This window comes from Oncorhynchus gorbuscha, linkage group LG24 (assembly GCF_021184085.1).
Source record: "Oncorhynchus gorbuscha isolate QuinsamMale2020 ecotype Even-year linkage group LG24, OgorEven_v1.0, whole genome shotgun sequence".
NCBI lineage: Eukaryota > Metazoa > Chordata > Actinopteri > Salmoniformes > Salmonidae > Oncorhynchus > Oncorhynchus gorbuscha.
The window spans coordinates 57,620,871-57,641,578 of record NC_060196.1 but is presented as its reverse complement, the minus strand read 5'-3'; the positions used below and the strand labels follow the sequence as shown (position 1 = coordinate 57,641,578).

The window sequence follows — 20,708 nt, the reverse complement described above, 5'->3', positions numbered from 1 at the left end:
ACAGGCATCGCGGCAGGCAGGCATCGCGGCAGGCAGGCATCGCGGCAGGCAGGCAGGCAGGCAGGCAGGCAGGCAGGCAGGCAGGCAGGCAGGCAGGCAGGCAGGCAGGCAGGCAGACAGACAGACAGACAGACAGAGATTAATGCCCTACCGAACTAACTCTAGCTAGCTCCCAACACAAACGGCACTTTATTATGTGGTCCCATTAACTTACACACACATTCTCTCTCCATCATAATCCCTGAAAGGTTGTCAGCATCTGACTGACCTCTCAAAAACAGACATTGTTTTATCTTGTCTGACACATAAACGTTATCCATATTTCTAGGAGCTGGTTGATTTGGCCAGCTGTTAGAGTCACAGGTGTGGCTAGTCCACAATGTCCGGAGAGAGAGAGGTAAAGCTCATATTATTATTTAGAACTAGGTCAATGAAAACCATGGAGAGTGACAGAGGAGGGTAAAAACACACGCAGACAAAGAATCGCCTCCGGTGGACTTGATGTTCTTTCCGTTGCCTAGCAACAAGGATATGTCTTCTTTCACCCGAAAAGTTTGGAGGAAAGTTTTTTTGTTTTTTTTCCACCAAAATCCGATGGTGAAATCAGAAGAACACCAAGTATCTCTCTACTGAAGAATTGCCCTCATGTTTGTTTGGTTTATTTCAACCAGAAACCAACCATTGAGTAACCAAGCAGCACCAACCTTGCAGCTCAGTTTTTCCACTAGGGCCACAATGGAGTTCTTGAAGAGGGTGGCTGCCGTCAGGGGTCGCTTGGTGACCTCTGTGATGCTCAGCTGACCATCAGGCCACATCTCCTTCATCACAGGGTTGGAACTACAGCACGAGAGAACAGAGAAAGAGAGTTGGTGGGGGTGAGAGAGATGTGAAGTGATACATAGATACAGAGATATAGAGATGGAGGGAGGTTATCAGAACGAACACAGGCTCAAAATAGTGAAAAGAGGGTTTGAACAGCTGAACGAAAGACAGGAGAGTACTGAAAAAAACAGGATTAAGTAGGAAGGAGAGGCGAGGAGAGGTTGTGTCATGTTTGTCATTTATTATCATGTCTTGTCCCTGTGCTCCCCATTCTGTTCGTTTCCCTCTGCTGGTCTTATTGGGTTCTTTCCCTCTTTCTATCCCTCTCTCTCCCCCTCCCCCTCTCACTCTCTCGCTCTCTCTTCTCTCTATCGTTCCGTTCCTGCTCCCAGCTGTTCCTATTCCCCTAATCATCATTTAGTCTTCCCACACCTGTTCCCGATCCTTTCCCCTGATTAGAGTCCCTATTTATTCCTTTGTGTTCCGTTCCTGTCCCGTCGGTTCCTTGTTTTGTATTCACCATGCTGTGATTGTGTTTCGCCCTGTCCTGTCGTGTTTTTGCCTTCATCAGATGCTGCGTGTGAGCAGGTGTCTCTGTCTACTACGGCCTGCGCCTACCCGGCGACCTGCAGTCTGTGGCCGCTTCTCCAGTTATTCCCCTCTACAGACTAGAGGATTTCTGTTATTCCCTGTTTGGACTTAAATAAACTCTGTTTCTGTTAAGTCGCTTTTGGGTCCTCTTTCACCTGCATGACAGAAGGAACCGACCAAGGAATGGACCCAGCGACTTCAGACGCTCGTTACACTGCCGTCGAGATCCAAGGAGCCATGCTCGGCAGACACGAGCAGGAATTGTCTGCTGCTCGCCATGCCGTGGAGAACCTGGCCGCTCAGGTTTCCGACCTCTGGACAGTTCCAGAGTCTACGTCTCGTGCCACCTGTTACTTCCTGGCCTGCCGAGCCTCCAGAACCTAGGGTTAATAACCCACCTTGCTACTCCGGGCAGCCCACTGAATGCCGCTCCTTTCTCACGCAGTGTGAGATTGTGTTCTCTCTCCAACCCAACACATACTCTAGAGAGAGCTCGGGTTGCTTACGTCATTTCACTCCTTACTGGCCGGGCTCGAGAATGGGGCACAGCTATCTGGGAGGCAAGGGCTGATTGCTCTAACAAGTTCCAGAACTTTAAAGAGGAGATGATTCGGGTTTTTGACCGTTCAGTTTTTGGTAGGGAGGCTTCTAGGGCCCTGGCTTCCTTATGCCAAGGTGAACGGTCCATAACGGATTATTCTATTGAGTTTCGCACTCTTGCTGCCTCTAGTGAGTGGAACGAGCCGGCGCTGCTCGCTCGTTTTCTGGAGGGACTCCACGCAGTGGTTAAGGATGAGATTCTCTCCCGGGAGGTTCCATCAGATGTGGACTCTTTGATTGCTCTCGCCATCCGCATAGAACGACGGGTAGATCTTCGTCACCGGGCTCGTGGAAGAGAGCTCGCATCAACGGTGTTTCCCTGCTCCGCATCGCAACCATCTCCCTCCTCTGGCTTTGAGACTGAGCCCATGCAGCTGGGAGGGATTCGCATCTCGACTAAGGAGAGGAACGGAGGATCACCAACCGCCTGTGCCTCTATTGCGGAGTTGCTGGACATTTTGTTAATTCATGTCCAGTAAGAGGCCAGAGCCCATCAGTAAGCGGAGGGCTACTGGTGAGCGCTACTACTCAGGTCCCTTCATCTAGATCTTGTACTACTATGTCGGTCCATCTACGCTGGACCGGTTCGGGTGCTACATGCAGTGCCTTGATTGACTCTGGGGCTGAGGGTTGTTTCATGGACGAAGCATGGGTTCGGAAACATAACATTCCTTTCAGACCGTTAGACAGGCCTACGCCCATGTTTGCCTTAGATGGTAGTCATCTTCCCAGTATCAAATTTGAGACACTACCTTTAACTCTCACAGTATCTGGTAACCACAGTGAGACTATTTCTTTTTGATTTTCCGTTCACCGTTTACACCTGTTGTTTTGGGTCATCCCTGGCTAGTATGTCATAATCCTTCTATTAATTGGTCTAGTAATTCTATCCTATCCTGGAACGTTTCTTGTCATGTGAAGTGTTTAATGTCTGCCATCCCTCCCGTTTCTTCTGTCCCTACTTCTCAGGAGGAACCTGGCGATTTGACAGGAGTGCCGGAGGAATATCATGATCTGCGCACGGTCTTCAGTCGGTCCCGAGCCAACTCCCTTCCTCCTCACCGGTCGTATGATTGTAGTATTGATCTCCTTCCGGGGACCACTCCTCCTCGAGGTAGACTATACTCTCTGTCGGCTCCCGAACGTAAGGCTCTCGAGGATTATTTGTCTGTGTCTCTTGACGCCGGTACCATAGTGCCTTCTTCTTCTCCGGCCGGGGCGGGGTTCTTTTTGTTAAGAAGAAGGACGGTACTCTGCGCCCCTGCGTGGATTATCGAGGCTGAATGACATAACGGTTAAGAATCGTTATCCGCTTCCCCTTATGTCATCAGCCTTCGAGATTCTGCAGGGAGCCAGGTGCTTTACTAAGTTGGACCTTCGTAACGCTTACCATCTCGTGCGCATCAGAGAGGGGGACGAGTGGAAAACGGCGTTTAACACTCCGTTAGGGCATTTTGAGTACCGGGTTCTGCCGTTCGGTCTCGCCAATGCGCCAGCTGTTTTTCAGGCATTAGTTAATGATGTTCTGAGAGACATGCTGAACATCTTTGTTTTTGTCTATCTTGACGATATCCTGATTTTTTTCTCCGTCACTCGAGATTCATGTTCAGCACGTTCGACGTGTTCTACAGCGCCTTTTAGAGAATTGTCTCTACGTAAAGGCTGAGAAGTGCTCTTTTCATGTCTCCTCCGTTACTTTTCTCGGTTCCGTTATTTCCGCTGAAGGCATTCAGATGGATTCCGCTAAGGTCCAAGCTGTCAGTGATTGGCCCGTTCCAAGGTCACGTGTCGAGTTGCAGCGCTTTTTAGGTTTCGCTAATTTCTATCGGCGTTTCATTCGTAATTTCGGTCAAGTTGCTGCCCCTCTCACAGCTCTTACTTCTGTCAAGACGTGTTTTATGTGGTCCGGTTCCGCCCAGGAGCTTTTGATCTTCTTAAAGAACGTTTTACGTCCGCTCCTATCCTCGTTACTCCTGACGTCACTAGACAATTCATTGTCGAGGTTGACGCTTCAGAGGTAGGCGTGGGAGCCATTCTATCCCAGCGCTTCCAGTCTGACGATAAGGTTCATCCTTGCGCTTATTTTCTCATCGCCTGTCGCCATCTGAGCGCAACTATGATGTGGGTAACCGTGAACTGCTCGCCATCCGCTTAGCCCTAGGCGAATGGCGACAGTGGTTGGAGGGGCGACCGTTCCTTTTGTCGTTTGGACAGACCATAAGAACCTTGAGTACATCCGTTCTGCCAAACGACTTAATGCCCGTCAAGCTCGTTGGGCGTTGTTTTTCGCTCGTTTCGAGTTTGTGATTTCTTACCGTCCGGGTAGCAAGAACACCAAGCCTGATGCCTTATCCCGTCTGTTTAGTTCTTCTGTGGCTTCTACTGATCCCGAGGGGATTCTTCCTTATGGGCGTGTTGTCGGGTTAACAGTCTGGGGAATTGAAAGACAGGTTAAGCAAGCACTCACGCACACTGCGTCGCCGCGCGCTTGTCCTAGTAACCTCCTTTTCGTTCCTGTTTCCACTCGTCTGGCTGTTCTTCAGTGGGCTCACTCTGCCAAGTTAGCTGGTCATCCCGGTGTTCGAGGCACTCTTGCGTCTATTCGCCAGCGCTTTTGGTGGCCGACTCAGGAGCGTGACACGCGCCGTTTCGTGGCTGCTTGTTCGGACTGCGCGCAGACTAAGTCGGGTAACTCTCCTCCTGCCGGTCGTCTCAGACCGCTCCCCATTCCTTCTCGACCATGGTCTCACATCGCCTTAGACTTCATTACCGGTCTGCCTTTGTCTGCGGGAAGACTGTGATTCTTACGGTTGTCGATAGGTTCTCTAAGGCGGCACATTTCATTCCCTCGCTAAACTTCCTTCCGCTAAGGAGACGGCACAAATCATTATTGAGAATGTATTCAGAATTCATGGCCTTCCGTTAGACGCCGTTTCAGACAGAGGCCCGCAATTCACGTCACAGTTTTGGAGGGAGTTCTGTCGTTTGATTGGTGCGTCCGTCAGTCTCTCTTCCGGGTTTCATCCCCAGTCTAACGGTCAAGCAGAGAGGGCCAATCAGACGATTGGTCGCATACTACGCAGCCTTTCTTTCAGAAACCCTGCGTCTTGGGCAGAACAGCTCCCTGGGCAGAATACGCTCACAATTCGCTTCCTTCGTCTGCTACCGGGTTATCTCCGTTTCAGAGTAGTCTGGGTTACCAGCCTCCTCTGTTCTCATCCCAGCTTGCCGAGTCCAGCGTTCCCTCCGCTCAAGCGTTTGTCCAACGTTGTGAGCGCACCTGGAGGAGGGTGAGGTCTGCACTTTGCCGTTACAGGGCACAGACGGTGAGAGCCGCCAATAAACACAGGATTAAGAGTCCAAGGTATTGTTGCGGCCAGAGAGTGTGGCTTTCCACTCGCAACCTTCCTCTTACGACAGCTTCTCGTAAGTTGACTCCGCATGTTCATTGGTCCGTTCCGTGTCTCCCAGGTCGTCAATCCTGTCGCTGTGCGACTGCTTCTTCCGCGACATCTTCGTCGCGTCCATCCTGTCTTCCATGTCTCCTGTGTTAAGCCCTTTCTTCGCACCCCCGTTCGTCTTCCTCCCCCTCCCGTCCTTGTCGAGAGCGCACCTATTTACAAGGTACATAAGATCATGGACATGCGTTCTCGGGGGCCGGGGTCACCAATACTTAGTGGATTGGGAGGGTTACGGTCCTGAGGAGAGGAGTTGGGTTCCGTCTCGGGACGTGCTGGACCGTTCACTCATCGATGATTTCCTCCGTTGCCGCCAGGATTCCTCCTCGAGTGCGCCAGGAGGCGCTCGGTGAGTGGGGGTACTGTCATGTTTGTCATTTATTATCATGTCTTGTCCCTGTGCTCCCCATTCTGTTCGTTTCCCTCTGCTGGTCTTATTGGGTTCTTTCCCTCTTTCTATCCCTCTCTCTCCCCCTCCCCCTCTCACTCTCTCGCTCTCTCTTCTCTCTATCGTTCCGTTCCTGCTCCCAGCTGTTCCTATTCCCCTAATCATCATTTAGTCTTCCCACACCTGTTCCCGATCCTTTCCCCTGATTAGAGTCCCTATTTATTCCTTTGTGTTCCGTTCCTGTCCCGTCGGTTCCTTGTTTTGTATTCACCATGCTGTGATTGTGTTTCGCCCTGTCCTGTCGTGTTTTTTTGCCTTCATCAGATGCTGCGTGTGAGCAGGTGTCTCTGTCTACTACGGCCTGCGCCTACCCGAAGCGACCTGCAGTCTGTGGCCGCTTCTCCAGTTATTCCCCTCTACAGACTAGAGGATTTCTGTTATTCCCTGTTTGGACTTAAATAAACTCTGTTTCTGTTAAGTCGCTTTTGGGTCCTCTTTCACCTGCATGACAGGTTGAGAGGAGAGGAGAGGTTGAGAGGAGAGGAGAGGAGAGGAGAGGAGAGGAGAGGAGAGGAGAGGAGGAGGAATGAATTTCCCGAGCTGTCAAGGAGTTTCTAATTTGGTAAAGTGTGTGTGTGTGTGTGTGTGTGTGTGTGTGTGTGTGTGTGTGTGTGTGTGTGTGTGTGTGTGTGTGTGTGTGTGTGTGTGTGTGTGTGTGTGTGTGTGTGTGTGTGTGTGTGTGTGTGTGTGTGTGTGTGTGTGTGTGTGTGTGTGTGTGTGTGTGTGTGTGTGTGTGTGTGTGTGTGTAAACGAGGCACTGCATTTGACACCTGTTAAACATGAGCCTCTTGAAATCTTGGAAGAGGGGGTCCTTGTTCTTGTCCAAAAAGCCCTCGACGGAGTACCTGAAATAGACAGAGAGAGAGAGATGTAAGAGTGAGAGAAATAGAGCGAGAGAGAGAGCGCGAGCCAGAGAGATAGAGCCAGAGAGAGCGTGAGCCAGAGAGAGCGCGAGCCAGAGAGATGGAGCCAGAGAGATGGAGCCAGAGAGATGGAGCCAGGGAGATAGAGCCAGAGAGATAGAGCCAGAGAGATAGAGACAGGAGAGTTTGAGCCAGAGAGGTAGAGCCAGGGAGATAGAGCCAGAGAGATAGAGTCAGAGAGATAGAGCCAGAGAGGTAGAGCCAGAGAGATAGAGCCAGAGAGATAGAGCCAGAGAGATAGAGCCAGAGAGAGGTAGAGCCAGAGAGATAGAGCCAGAGAGGTAGAGCCAGAGAGGTAGAGCCAGAGAGCTAGAGCCAGAGAGAGAGCGAGCCAGAGAGAGCGCGAGCCAGAGAGATAGAGCCAGAGAGAGCGCGAGCCAGAGAGATAGAGCCAGAGAGAGCGCGAGCCAGAGAGATAGAGCCAGAGAGAGAGCGAGCCAGAGAGATAGAGCCAGAGAGATAGAGCCAGAGAGCGCGAGTCAGAGAGAGCGCGAGCCAGAGAGATAGAGCCAGAGAGATAGAGCCAGAGAGATAGAGCCAGAGAGCGACAAAGGGAGGGAATGAAAACGGAAACTCAAATGTACTCGAGACCCCTACAACAGAACTTACTGAAGTGGCGAGTTAAAAACACTACAGTACATGAGTCATGACACAACCATAAGTAACACAGAAACAGTACATAAGAGTGGCTATTGAAGAGGTCCTCATTAGCTCTCATGTCCCCTCACCTAACGGTAGACTATGTAGGCGTCCCTATGTAGTGCACGACTACTTCCCCATAGTGCACTGCTTTTGACCAGAGCCCTAACACTGCCCCATAGGGCTTTGGTCAAAAGTAGTGCACTAACACTGCCCCATAGGTCTCTGGTCAAAAGTAGTGCACTAACACTGCCCCATAGGGCTCTGGTCAAAAGTAGTGCACTAACACTGCCCCATAGGGCTCTGGTCAAAAGTAGTGCACTAACACTGCCCCATAGGGCTCTGGTCAAAAGTAGTGCACTAACACTGCCCCATAGGTCTCTGGATAAAAGTAGTGCACTAACACTGCCCTATAGGTCTCTGGTCAAAAGTAGTGCACTAACACTGCCCCATAGGGCTCTGGTCAAAAGTAGTGCACTAACACTGCCCCATTGGGATCTGGTCAAAAGTAGTGCACTAACACTGCCCCACAGGGATCTGGTCAAAAGTAGTGCACTAACACTGCCCCATAGGGCTCTGGTCAAAAGTAGTTTACTAACACTGCCCCATAGGGCTCTGGTCAAAAGTAGTGCACTAACACTGCCCCATAGGGCTCTGGTCAAAAGTAGTGCACTAACACTGCCCCATAGGGCTCTGGTCAAAAGTAGTGCACTAACACTGCCCCATAGGGATCAGGGCAAAAGTAGTGCACTATGTAGGGGAAAGGGTGTCATTTGGGACACTACATTGCCAGCACCATCCCTTCTACACAGATGTAACACTTCTCTGTCAAATGAGTGAGGGATACTTCAGGCACAAGGTGAAAATGATAGTCCCAGCACATAGTAGGATTGTAAACTTGGCAAACTGACACATTTCAAGGGCTTACATTTGAGAAACAGGAGAACATTGTGTTTTGACAGTGTGAGTTGAACCACGCACCACGATATTTGACACAACTGTGTGGGGACTAGTTAGGAATAAACTAACTTAAAATGTGGATGCATGGCGCAACCTGATTACATAAAATGACATGCTGTTTCACTGGATTAGAGCCCCAGATGTGACAGGCTTAACCCTCAAACACACACACACGGCTCCGACATGGTACTGTGCCTGTCTGTCTCTCCCTGTCTGACACATCTGGACAGAGAGGCAGATGAAGTGTTAGTACGACAGATGTATTCCTGAGGCTGATTTGTGTGTGTGTGTGTGTGTGTGTGTGTGTGTGTGTGTGTGTGTGTGTGTGTGTGTGTGTGTGTGTGTGTGTGTGTGTGTGTGTGTGTGTGTGTGTGTGTGTGTGTGTGTGTGTGTGTGTGTGTGTGTGTGTCTCAAAACCACCTAACCAGATTCCAGGAACCTCTCTAGAGAGAACACAGTGCTGGCGGCACGGCGTCACACAGTTGCTGCGGATTGGACGGTCCTACATTCATGCTGCGAACAGCTCGTTCCATCTCATCCCAAAGATGCCTCCTGCCTGTTAGCTTGCACCATTCTTGCCATTCTCCTTTGACCTCTCTCATCAACTGACTGGGTGTTTTCTTGTTTGTCTCACCATTCTCGGTAAACCCTAGACATTGTCGTGGGAGGGACAAAGTAGGTCAGACCTGGGGGAGGGCACGTGATTGGTGGGGGTGGGGGGGTGACTGGGACATGGCAGGGTATATTTAGCACGAGTAGGAGGTGGGATGGGGAGGGGAGTGGGATGACGGATGGACGAACGTAAACTAAACATGACCTAAGTGATGACGGATGGACGAACGTAAACTAAGCTTGACCTAAGTGATGACGGATGGACGAACGTAAACTAAGCATGACCTAATTGATGACTGTCACGAGAATTATGTTCTCAATGTTCATAACCCAATTCAATTAAACTACTCGGTCTGCAACCTAGAATATGTAAAAATACTGGTTGAATAAAACAGACAGAGGCCAAGCTAAAATAGTCAAAATGTTTATTCACGAGAGCGCTGGTTCGTTGTACAAAACCATTCATTTTATACTAGCTCCTTATGCACATACTCACACACAAACAGACTCCTTATGCAGATACTCACACACAAACAGACTCCTACTCACACACAAACAGTATGCACATACTCACACACAAACAGACTCCTTATGCACATACTCACACACAAACAGACTCCTTATGCACATACTCACACACAAACAGACTCCTTATGCACATACTCACACACAAACAGACTCCTTATGCACATACTCACACACAAACAGACTCCTTATGCACATACTCACACACAAACAGACTCCTTATGCACATACTCACACACAAACAGACTCCTTACGCACTTACTCACACACAAACAGTAGGTATCCTACGCACATACTGTCTCACTACCCAGCCGACAGAGATTAGGGAGACCTTGGGACCTTGAGACGTACTCCCTGTCCTCTCCCAAATCTCTAGTCAGGTCGACACCTAATTTTGCTCAGACAGTCTGTGTTTAAGATACTATAAAGATATACCCTAATTCTGACTAAAACTACACTCACAGATATATAATTTCACTTACTCCATTTCATACAATTATATGGTTTCAGGGTGGAATATTAGAATCATTCATTTAAACATATGACGGATGGGTGAACGTAAACTAAGCTTGACCTAAGTGATGACGGATGGACGAACGTAAACTAAGCTTGACCTAAGTGATGACGGATGGATGAACGTAAACTAAGCTTGACCTAAGTGATGACGGATGGGTGAACGTAAACTAAGCTTGACCTAAGTGATGACGGATGGGTGAACGTAAACTAAGCTTGACCTAAGTGATGACGGATGGGTGAACGTAAACTAAGCTTGACCTAAGTGATGACGGATGGGTGAACGTAAACTAAGCAGGACCTGATTCATGACGGATGTGTTGGACATTATGTCAACCTGGATTCCCTGACTCATTACTACTGGACTCGTTCATGATTACCACTGGTCGAGGCTTAGCTACATGACTCTTTCTGAGGGGAAATAGTCTTCTCTCTCCCTCCCTCTCTCCCTAAACTTGACGGCAAAATAGATCCTGCAAAACCACAGTGTTAGCCAATGGAAGACCCTGGTACTGGATAAACACACATTGTCAGCCAATGGAAGACCCTGGTACTGGATAACAGTCTGGTCTACTCCCTCGTCTCTCCGTCCCTCCCTTCCCCTCTGTCTTCCTCAGAAAGACTATGTCCTTCTATTTCTAAAATTGAGGTCAGCACACGTTTTAAATTTAGGTCCTGAAATACTTATGCAAACAGTGGTAGCCAAGGCATTAGGAACTGGTACTGGGTTGGCTACTTTTACCTATACTTACTCCCCTTGACTTTTCATCCACTCAACATTGATCTTGACCTTTGACACGTGACCTTTCCTGTGTTTCCTGTGTCATCATAACCTTTTACCTGTTGAACCACCATGGCAGCCTTAAATCATCTGGGGTGAAGGAGATTAGCAGTAAATGAGATTAAAGTAGATGAGATTAAAGTAAATGAGATTATAGTATGTGAGCGTACCAAGTAATTAGGCGTCACTCTAAAGCGGGAAGGTGGAATAAACGAGTCAGGAGTAGGTTTTTCTGATTGAACATGGTTCTCTATTGAGGGTATTTTGTCAACAAAAACATTAACATAATCAATGAAAAATCTTCCAAGGGAAAAAACACATCTTCTTCTCCAGATGAAACAAGAACACAATAGGATAATCTTTAAACTACAACAAACATAAATCATGGGTTTGTCACCATCTTCGTGGTTCTTTCAGCACAGCTTCTCTCTCTCGGTGGCCATCTTCCAGAGATAGTTTTCCCCTCTCTGCTGGTTCCATTCTCTCTTTTATAGGGGAAGGAGAGTATCTCATTAGTACCGTCAGCTGTGCTTAATTGACTCTGGTTACCTGGTCTCCCATGCTTTGTTGGGCTACTATCCATGAGCCCAGCCTGCCCTCTAGTGGTCCTTCCACATACCTTCCCCCCCAGGACCGAACCGGAGGGTCGGGCGCCAGACGCACCGTCTTGGTCGCGTCGGGACAGCGCGTCTGCATTCCCGTTCCTCGATCCGGCCCTGTGGATGACATGGAAAGAGAACGGTTGTAAAGACAAAAACCATCTGGCTATTCTGTTGTTATTGTTTCTCTTACCAGCCATCCACGTGAGGGGCGCATGGTCAGTAACTAATGCAAACCTCCGACCCAGTAGGTAGTACCGGAGATAATCGAGGGCCCACTTGATGGCTAAGGCCTCTTTCTCTACGGTCGCATACCTCTGTTCCCGATCGCTGAGTTTCCTACTAATGAAGAGAATCGGCTTCTCTGCTTCACCTTCACCCTGAGCTAGTACGGCCCCGAGCCCTGTATCCGAGGCGTCGACCTGCACAATGAACTCTTGTGAGAAGTCCGGAGCCTGTAGAACGGGATCAGAACACAGGCCATCTTTTAACAATTGAAAGGCCTCTTCCGCCTCGTCTTTCCACTCTACCTGGTTTGGCAGGTTTTTCCTGATGAGGTTTGTGAGGGGGTTGGCAATGGTTGCATATCCCGGGATAAAACGGCGATAATATCCTGTTATCCCTAAGAAGGCCCAAACGTCTCGCTTGGTCCGGGGTCGAGGCCAGTCACGAATTGCCCTGGTCTTCTCTGCCTGCGGGCGTATTTTGGATCGAAAGGAGCATGGTTGGGTCTCCCAGGTCTCCTTGGCTAAGTCGAGGATTCCTCGACAGGGTCTGCCATAGAGCAATTCAAACGGCGAGAATACAGTGGATGCCTGAGGTACTTCTCGCAGGGCAAACATTAAGTGTGGGAGAAGCATGTCCCAGTTTTTCCCGTCTCGGGACACCACTCTTCTCAACATGCTTTTAATTGTTTTGTTCAAGCGTTCACACAACCCATCTGTTTGAGGGTGGAATATGCTTGTACGTATCTGTTGAACCTGATATAACCGACACAAGTCCTTCATCAACCGGGACATGAACGGGGTTCCTTGATCGGTTAAGATCGTCTTGGGAAGGCCCACACGAGAGAACATCAGGAATAATTCCTTGGCAATTCCCTTTGACGACATGTTACGCAGGGGTATGGCCTCCGGGAACTTGGTAGCATAATCTATAACCACTAGGATGTACTCGTGTCCTCTGGCGGATTTTGGGAGGGGTCCTACGAGGTCCATAGCTATGCGTTCAAAGGGAGTCTCTATGATGGGGAGAGGAATCAAAGGGTTACGTAGGTGTGGCCATGGGGCTGTACGTTGACATTGATCACACGTCTTACAATACCTGGCCACATCTCGGGTGACACGGGGCCAATAGAATCTCTGCATGATTCTGTCAATAGTCTTGTCTCGTGCCAGGTGTCCTCCTAGGACGTGGGAATGGGCTAACTGTAGAACTGTATCCCTGTATGGTCTAGGCACCATTAGTAATTCCTGGTTTTCCCCCCTTCGTCGTACGACCCAGTATAAGAGACCCCGCCTGATTGCATAGTAAGGAAGAGGGGGCTCACCTGATCCGTCGACGTTCCTCCCGTCGATCACCTTCACCTTCCTCATGGCCTCCCTTAGGTCTGGGTCTCTATGCTGCGAGGTGCCGAACTGTCCCTTTAATTCCTGGGGCAGGTCAACCTCAGTAGAGGGATGTGGAGGTTGTTCCACATCCCCATCAGGGGAGACCGAGGAGAATCCCTTCCAGGTTCCCTCCTCGGATGGAGCTTCAAATATATCCCTTAGTGCCTGGTTGCTCCTTCCTTCCTGCGTTGTGTATAACCCTTCACAGGTGTCTTCATCGGTGGTTTCCTGGAATATCTGTCGTAAACATTGGGTCGCTATTTCTTCCTCTGCAGTAGAGGACGAGGACGCGGCTACGTCTCCTTGTAGTACTACTACCTCGGGCTTGGAGATTCTCTTCTTTCCTGTCCCCCTTCTTCCCGTGCATAACGTCATCTGCCGAAGCTCCTTATATAGGGGACAGTCTCTCCCGATCAATAATGGCACCTTCAGCTGGGGCACTTTCCCTGCCCTGACTGTACACCTTCCTTTTGGAGTGAGAATAGGCAGATTCACAGTGGGGTAATAGTGGGTGTCTCCATGGATACAGGATACGGCTACTTTGTCTGGTAGCAGTGTTGCGGAGGTCACCATCCGCTCCTCTACTAACGTAACCATACTTCCCGAGTCGAGAATAGCTACCACATCTTGTCCTTCAACTCGCACCGGAATCTCTGAGGCTGGGGCTATCTCTGCTAACCAACAGTGTTGATCCTGCCCCCTCAAAACGGGATGTGTGGGGGTAGGCAGTGACGACTCCGTGACCATGGGCTCATCCTTGCTAGGACATTGTGGGGCATAATGGTTGGGAGACTGACACTTATAACACCGACCAGGCTGTGTGGTGTCTGACTTCTCCCACCTCTGGGGGGGGCTTGGACGTTTCGGTGGCGGGCACGCCGGGGTGAGTCGTGGTACGGGATTGGACGACTCCTTCTGTTCCTCCTTGTCACTTTTTAACAACTCCCCTGTAGACCGATATGTTTCCACCGCCTGGGCTATTTCGTCGGCTGACAACGGGTTGGCTTGCCCCACAACCCTTTTTAAGTCACTGGGTAATTCTCTCAATATCTTGTCCACTACGAGAGTCTCTATCACATGTCCTACTCCCTTTCCAGGTTCTAGCCACTGTTTTGTCCGTCGTATTAAGGCGAAAATCTGGGCACGGACGGGTTGATCAGCTGTATAGGTCCATTGATGGAACTTTACAGCCCTATCTCTGGCAGTCAGCTGGTACCGGGACAGGATCTCGGTTTTTAGTCGCCCATAGTCCGCAGCTTCGCGGGAATCCAGGTCAAAATAGGCTTCCTGAGCCACCCCGGTCAAAAGAGGAGCTAATGCGCTAGCCCATTCTGTGGGCGGCCACTCTTCCAAGGTGGCCGTCCTTTCGAAGGTCATGAGGAAGGCCTCAATATCATCGTCCTTGGAGAGACGAGATAAGATGGCGTGAGCAGCCGCTCTTGGCCTAACTCTAGGTTCTTCTCGTCGACTCAGCTGTTGTTGCAGGAGTTCTATGGTTGTCTGCTGTGCCGTGATCAATTGTTGTAGTAGGGCGTTATCCATCGTTCTTGAATGGTTCCTCCGGGTCTTCTGGAAGAATATTCATTTACTCACTTATCCTTGTGTCACTCGTCCACCTAATACCCGCATCCTCCACCAATGTGAGCGTACCAAGTAATTAGGCGTCACTCTAAAGCGGGAAGGACGAATAAACGAGTCAGGAGTAGGTTTTTCTGATTGAACATGGTTCTCTATTGAGGGTATTTTGTCAACAAAAACATTAACATAATCAATGAAAAATCTTCCAAGGAAAAAACACATCTTCTCCAGATGAAACAAGAACACAATAGGATAATCTTTAAACTACAACAAACATAAATCATGGGTTTGTCACCATCTTCGTGGTTCTTTCAGCACAGCTTCTCTCTCTCGGTGGCCATCTTCCAGAGATAGTTTTCCCCTCTCTGCTGGTTCCATTCTCTCTTTTATAGGGGAAGGAGAGTATCTCATTAGTACCGTCAGCTGTGCTTAATTGACTCTGGTTACCTGGTCTCCCATGCTTTGTTGGGCTACTATCCATGAGCCCAGCCTGCCCTCTAGTGGTCCTTCCACAAGTATTTGAGATTATAGTAAATGAGATTATGGTAAATGAGATTATAATAATAATATAATATATGCCATTTAGCAGACGCTTTTATCCAAAGCGACTTACAGTCATGTGTGCATACATTCTACGTATGGGTGGTCTCGGGAATCTGTGATTATAGTAAATGAGATTATAGTAAATGAGATTATGGTAAATGAGATTATAGTAATTGAGATTATAGTAATTGAGATTATAGTAATTGTGATTATAGTAATTGAGATTATAGTAAATTGAGATTATAGTAATTGTGATTATAGTAATTGAGATTATAGTAATTGAGATTATAGTAATTGAGATTATAGTAATTGTGATTATAGTAAATGAGATTATAGTAAAAGAGATTATAGTAAATTAGATTATAGTAAATGAGATTATGGTAAATGAGATTCTGGTAAATTAGATTATAGTAAATGAGATTATAGTAATTGAGATTATAGTAATTGAGATTATAGTAATTGAGATTATAGTAATTGAGATTATAGTAATTGTGATTATAGTAAATTAGATTATAGTAAAAGAGATTATAGTATTTGAGATTATAGTAAATGAGATTATAGTAATTGTGATTATAGTAAATGAGATTATAGTAAATGAGATTATAGTAATTGTGATTATAGTAAATTAGATTATAGTAATTGAGATTATAGTAATTGAGATTATAGTAATTGAGATTATAGTAATTGAGATTATAGTAATTGAGATTATAGTAATTGAGATTATAGTAATTGTGATTATAGTAAATGAATGAGGTAAAAGCATAGGTAAGAAAGCATGTGACTCACGTGACGTCTCCAGCGTAGTGGCGGATGCGGAAATCTCTGTGGAACTCCATGGTCTTGTCTGAGGGCGCGAGCTAAAATGTAGATGACATCATCATAATTATCAGCGCCATCAACATCAATATTGTCATCATTATCATCGTCATTATCTTCGTCATGATCATTATCGTCATAATTATCTTCAAAATTAGTATCATTATCGTTGTCAGTGTGATCATTATCGACCTCATTATCTTCATCTTCATCATCATCAACGTCATTCCCATCATTATCATCATCACAGTTACTCTGTAATATAGGCTGGGAGAGGGAGATACAATCATATCTTAAATCCCTCGTGCAGTCTTTATATTTTGACTTTTACATCATCAGTGTACGTCTAATGAAAAGCTGTTTTTATTTAATCAACTCCAAAATATATTTTTATCATTTATTTCCCTGAGCCTACTTTGGCCCTTGGAATAATCAGTCCGAACGTGTGGGTGTTAGGAAACAAATATGAATACATTTATACACACAGCCTTGTTTGGTTGATAGGAGGATCTAGAGCACACCCTGTTGCCAAGATGAACAGTCATTGGTCTATTATAATCAGATCACATTGTGACGTCATGAAGTAGGCTCAAAGTTCCAACCCATCTGAACAGGCTGAAATTCCATTATGTTTTTTCAAACAGCTTGTACACAAAAAGAGCATTATCATAATTTTCACCATTTCGGGGGTGGAAATATAATTAACAACTTATAGAAAATCTTGTTTTTCACTGCACTAGCCCTTTAAATGACACCTCTCTCATACTGTATCTCTCACACAGATCTCTTCAACGAACACAGAAGGAATAATTTTATAGTACAGTTGGCAGTATGTTGAGCATTTAGACCCACTACCATTGGATGTTACGGTGTGTCTCAGTGCTTTCAATAAACTCTCGCTGTCTGATGAAGGATAATGAAACTATAAGAGTACAAACAACAGGAAACCCCTGCTCTCTACTTAACATCCAGTGGAACTGCACTAACATCACTAATATCACACCAGTGGGGGTTAAAACCATTCTCTAACCAGCCACTATGTCCTGATGGGAGAGTTGCAGTATAATGACAGTAAACCAGCCATGAAGTCCTGATGGGAGAGTTGCAGTATAATGACAGTAAACCAGCCATGAAGTCCTGATGGGAGAGTTGCAGTATAATGACAGTAAACCAGCCATGAAGTCCTGATGGGAGAGTTGCAGTATAATGACAGTAAACCAGCCATGAAGTCCTGATGGGAGAGTTGCAGTATAATGACAGTAAACCAGCCATGAAGTCCTGATGGGAGAGTTGCAGTATAATGACAGTAAACCAGCCATGAAGTCCTGATGGGAGAGTTGCAGTATAATGACAGTAAACCAGCCATTGATCCCGATGGGCGAGTTGCAGTATAATGATGACAGTAAAACAGCCATTGATCCTGATGGGAGAGTTGCAGTATAATGATGACAGTAAAACAGCCATTGATCCTGATGGGAGAGTTGCAGTATAATGATGACAGTAAACCAGCCATTGATCCTGATGGGAGAGTTGCAGTATAATGATGACAGTAAAACAGCCATTGATCCTGATGGGAGAGTTGCAGTATAATGATGACAGTAAAACAGCCATTGATCCTGATGGGAGAGTTGCAGTATAATGATGACAGTAAAACAGCCATTGATCCTGATGGGAGAGTTGCAGTATAATGATGACAGTAAAACAGCCATTGATCCTGATGGGAGAGTTGCAGTATAATGATGACAGTAAAACAGCCATTGATCCTGATGGGAGAGTTGCAGTATAATGACAGTAAAACAGCCATTGATCCTGATGGGAGAGTTGCAGTATAATGATGACAGTAAAACAGCCATTGATCCTGATGGGAGAGTTGCAGTATAATGACAGTAAAACAGCCATTGATCCTGATGGGAGAGTTGCAGTATAATGATGACAGTAAAACAGCCATTGATCCTGATGGGAGAGTTGCAGTATAATGATGACAGTAAAACAGCCATTGATCCTGATGGGAGAGTTGCAGTATAATGATGACAGTAAAACAGCCATTGATCCTGATGGGAGAGTTGCAGTATAATGATGACAGTAAAACAGCCATTGATCCTGATGGGAGAGTTGCAGTATAATGATGACAGTAAACAGCCATTGATCCTGATGGGAGAGTTGCAGTATAATGATGACAGTAAAACAGCCATTGATCCTGATGGGAGAGTTGCAGTATAATGATGACAGTAAAACAGCCATTGATCCTGATGGGAGAGTTGCAGTATAATGATGACAGTAAAACAGCCATTGATCCTGATGGGAGAGTTGCAGTATAATGATGACAGTAAAACAGCCATTGATCCTGATGGGAGAGTTGCAGTATAATGATGACAGTAAAACAGCCATTGATCCTGATGGGAGAGTTGCAGTATAATGATGACAGTAAAACAGCCATTGATCCTGATGGGAGAGTTGCAGTATAATGATGGTTAAACGAGAGAGACATCTTTAATTGAGGTAGATGAAGGATTCTGAACCTCTTAGCATGATTCAAGTTTGGGGGTTTTAGTGTAATTTGCAGAAGGGGTTACTCCTTGGTTAACACGGTAGTTATATAGGGAGGGACACGGTGGTTATATAGAGAGGGACATGGTGGCTATATAGGGAGGGACATGGTGGTTATATAGGGAGGGACAGGGTGGTTATATAGGGAGGGACACAGTGGTTATATAGAGAGGGACATGGTGGTTATATAGGGAGGGACATGGTGGTTATATAGGGAGGGACAGGGTGGTTATATAGAGAGGGACACAGTGGTTATATAGGGAGGGACACAGTGGTTATATAGAGAAGGACACAGTGGTTATTTAGGGACACAGTGGTTATTTAGGGACACAGTGGTTATTTAGGGACACAGTGGTTATATAGGGACACAGTGGTTGTATAGGGACACAGTGGTTACATAGGAAGGGACACAGTGTCCAGTGGCTACAGTGGTCCTTCTGTAGCTCAGTTGGTAGAGCATGGCGCTTGTAACGCCAGGGTAGTGGGTTCGATCCCCGGGACCACCCATATGTAGAATGTATGCACACATGACTGTAAGTCGCTTTGGATAAAAGCGTCTGCTAAATGGCATATATTATATTATTATTATTATTATTATATTATTATATTATTATTGTTATTATTATTATTTATTATTATATTATATTATTATATTTATTATATATTATATAGGGACACAGTGGTTGTATAGGGAGAGACAGAGTGGTTATATAGGGACACAGTGGTTGTATAGGGACACAGTGGTTACATAGGAAGGGACACAGTGGTTATATAAGGACACAGTGGTTATATAGGGACACAGTGGTTGTATAGGGAGGGACAGAGTGGTTATATAGGGACACAGTGGTTATATAGGGACAGAGTGGTTGTATAGGGAGGGACAGAAAGGTTATATAGGGACACAGTGGTTATATAGGGACACAGTGGTTGTATAGGGACACAGTGGTTGTATAGGGACACAGTGGTTGTATAGGGACACAGTGGTTATATAGGGACACAGTGGTTATATAGGGACAAAGTGGTTGTATAGGGACAGAGTGGTTGTATAGGGACAGAGTGGTTGTATAGGGACAGAGTGGTTATATAGGGAGGGACAGAGTGGTTATATAGGGACACAGTGGTTATATAGGGACAGAGTGGTTGTATAGGGACACAGTGGTTGTATAGGGACACAGTGGTTGTATAGGGACACAGTGGTTATATAGGGACACAGTGGTTATATAGGGACAAAGTGGTTGTATAGGGACAGAGTGGTTGTATAGGGACAGAGTGGTTGTATAGGGACAGAGTGGTTATATAGGGACAGAGTGGTTATATAGGGACACAGTGGTTGTATAGGGACAGAGTGCTTATATAGGGACACAGTGGTTGTATAGGGACACAGTGGTTGTATAGGGACAGAGTGGTTCTATATAGGGACAGAGTGGTTATATAGGGACACAGTGGTTATATAGGGACACAGGGGTTGTATAGGGACAGAGGGGTTGTATAGGGACACAGTGGTTATATAGGGACAGAGTGGTTATATAGGGACAGAGTGGTTATATAGGGACACAGGGGTTATATAGGGACACAGGGGTTATATATGGACACAGTGGTTATATAGGGACAGAGTGGTTGTATAGGGACACGGCTATCGGAAAGTAAAGGAGAGCTGGAGGTAATTGTGTTAATTGTATGGCAAGGGAGAATAGAATGTAGTTTATTCTGTTTAAGGCAGTGCTGTTCTGACCCACCTTGCGAGAGGTGTAGTGGAGGTGTTGTCCCAGTTTAGCATCCATACTCTCCAGGCAGACGGTGTCTGTCACCTTCCCCACAGAGAGACAGGCCTCGTCCAGCACAGAGATGATGCCTTTATGGGGCTGTTCCACCAGGTCCACGATGATCTGGTTGTTAAAGTAGTCAATCTGGGAACACATGGGGGAGAGGAACTGTTGAATGTTTGTTTATGAATATTGCATGTGCTGGGTGGTGTGTTTGTGGAGTGTGTATGCATGGAGAGAGAGGGGGTGGGGAGAGAGAGAACAGGGAGAGAAAGACTGTGTGTGTGTGTGTGTGTGTGTGTGTGTGTGTGTGTGTGTGTGTGTGTGTGTGTGTGTGTGTGTGTGTGTGTGTGTGTGTGTGTGTGTGTGTGTGTGTGTGT

The 20,708-nt window shown here is 46.8% G+C and overlaps 1 protein-coding gene across 1 annotated transcript in view; it reads right to left on the bottom strand.

Annotated features, from left to right (window-relative positions):
* Positions 1 to 20,708, bottom strand: part of LOC124012278 (unconventional myosin-Ig-like) — a 190,014-nt gene that overhangs the window by 144,623 nt on the left and 24,683 nt on the right. The window contains exons 10-13 of the mRNA XM_046325741.1: positions 20,302 to 20,472; positions 15,989 to 16,059; positions 6,690 to 6,764; positions 705 to 837 (exon numbers count right to left, since the gene is read on the bottom strand). Of these exons, the coding sequence (XP_046181697.1) occupies positions 705 to 837; positions 6,690 to 6,764; positions 15,989 to 16,059; positions 20,302 to 20,472 (450 nt within the window). The remainder of the gene's footprint in view (positions 1 to 704; positions 838 to 6,689; positions 6,765 to 15,988; positions 16,060 to 20,301; positions 20,473 to 20,708) is intronic.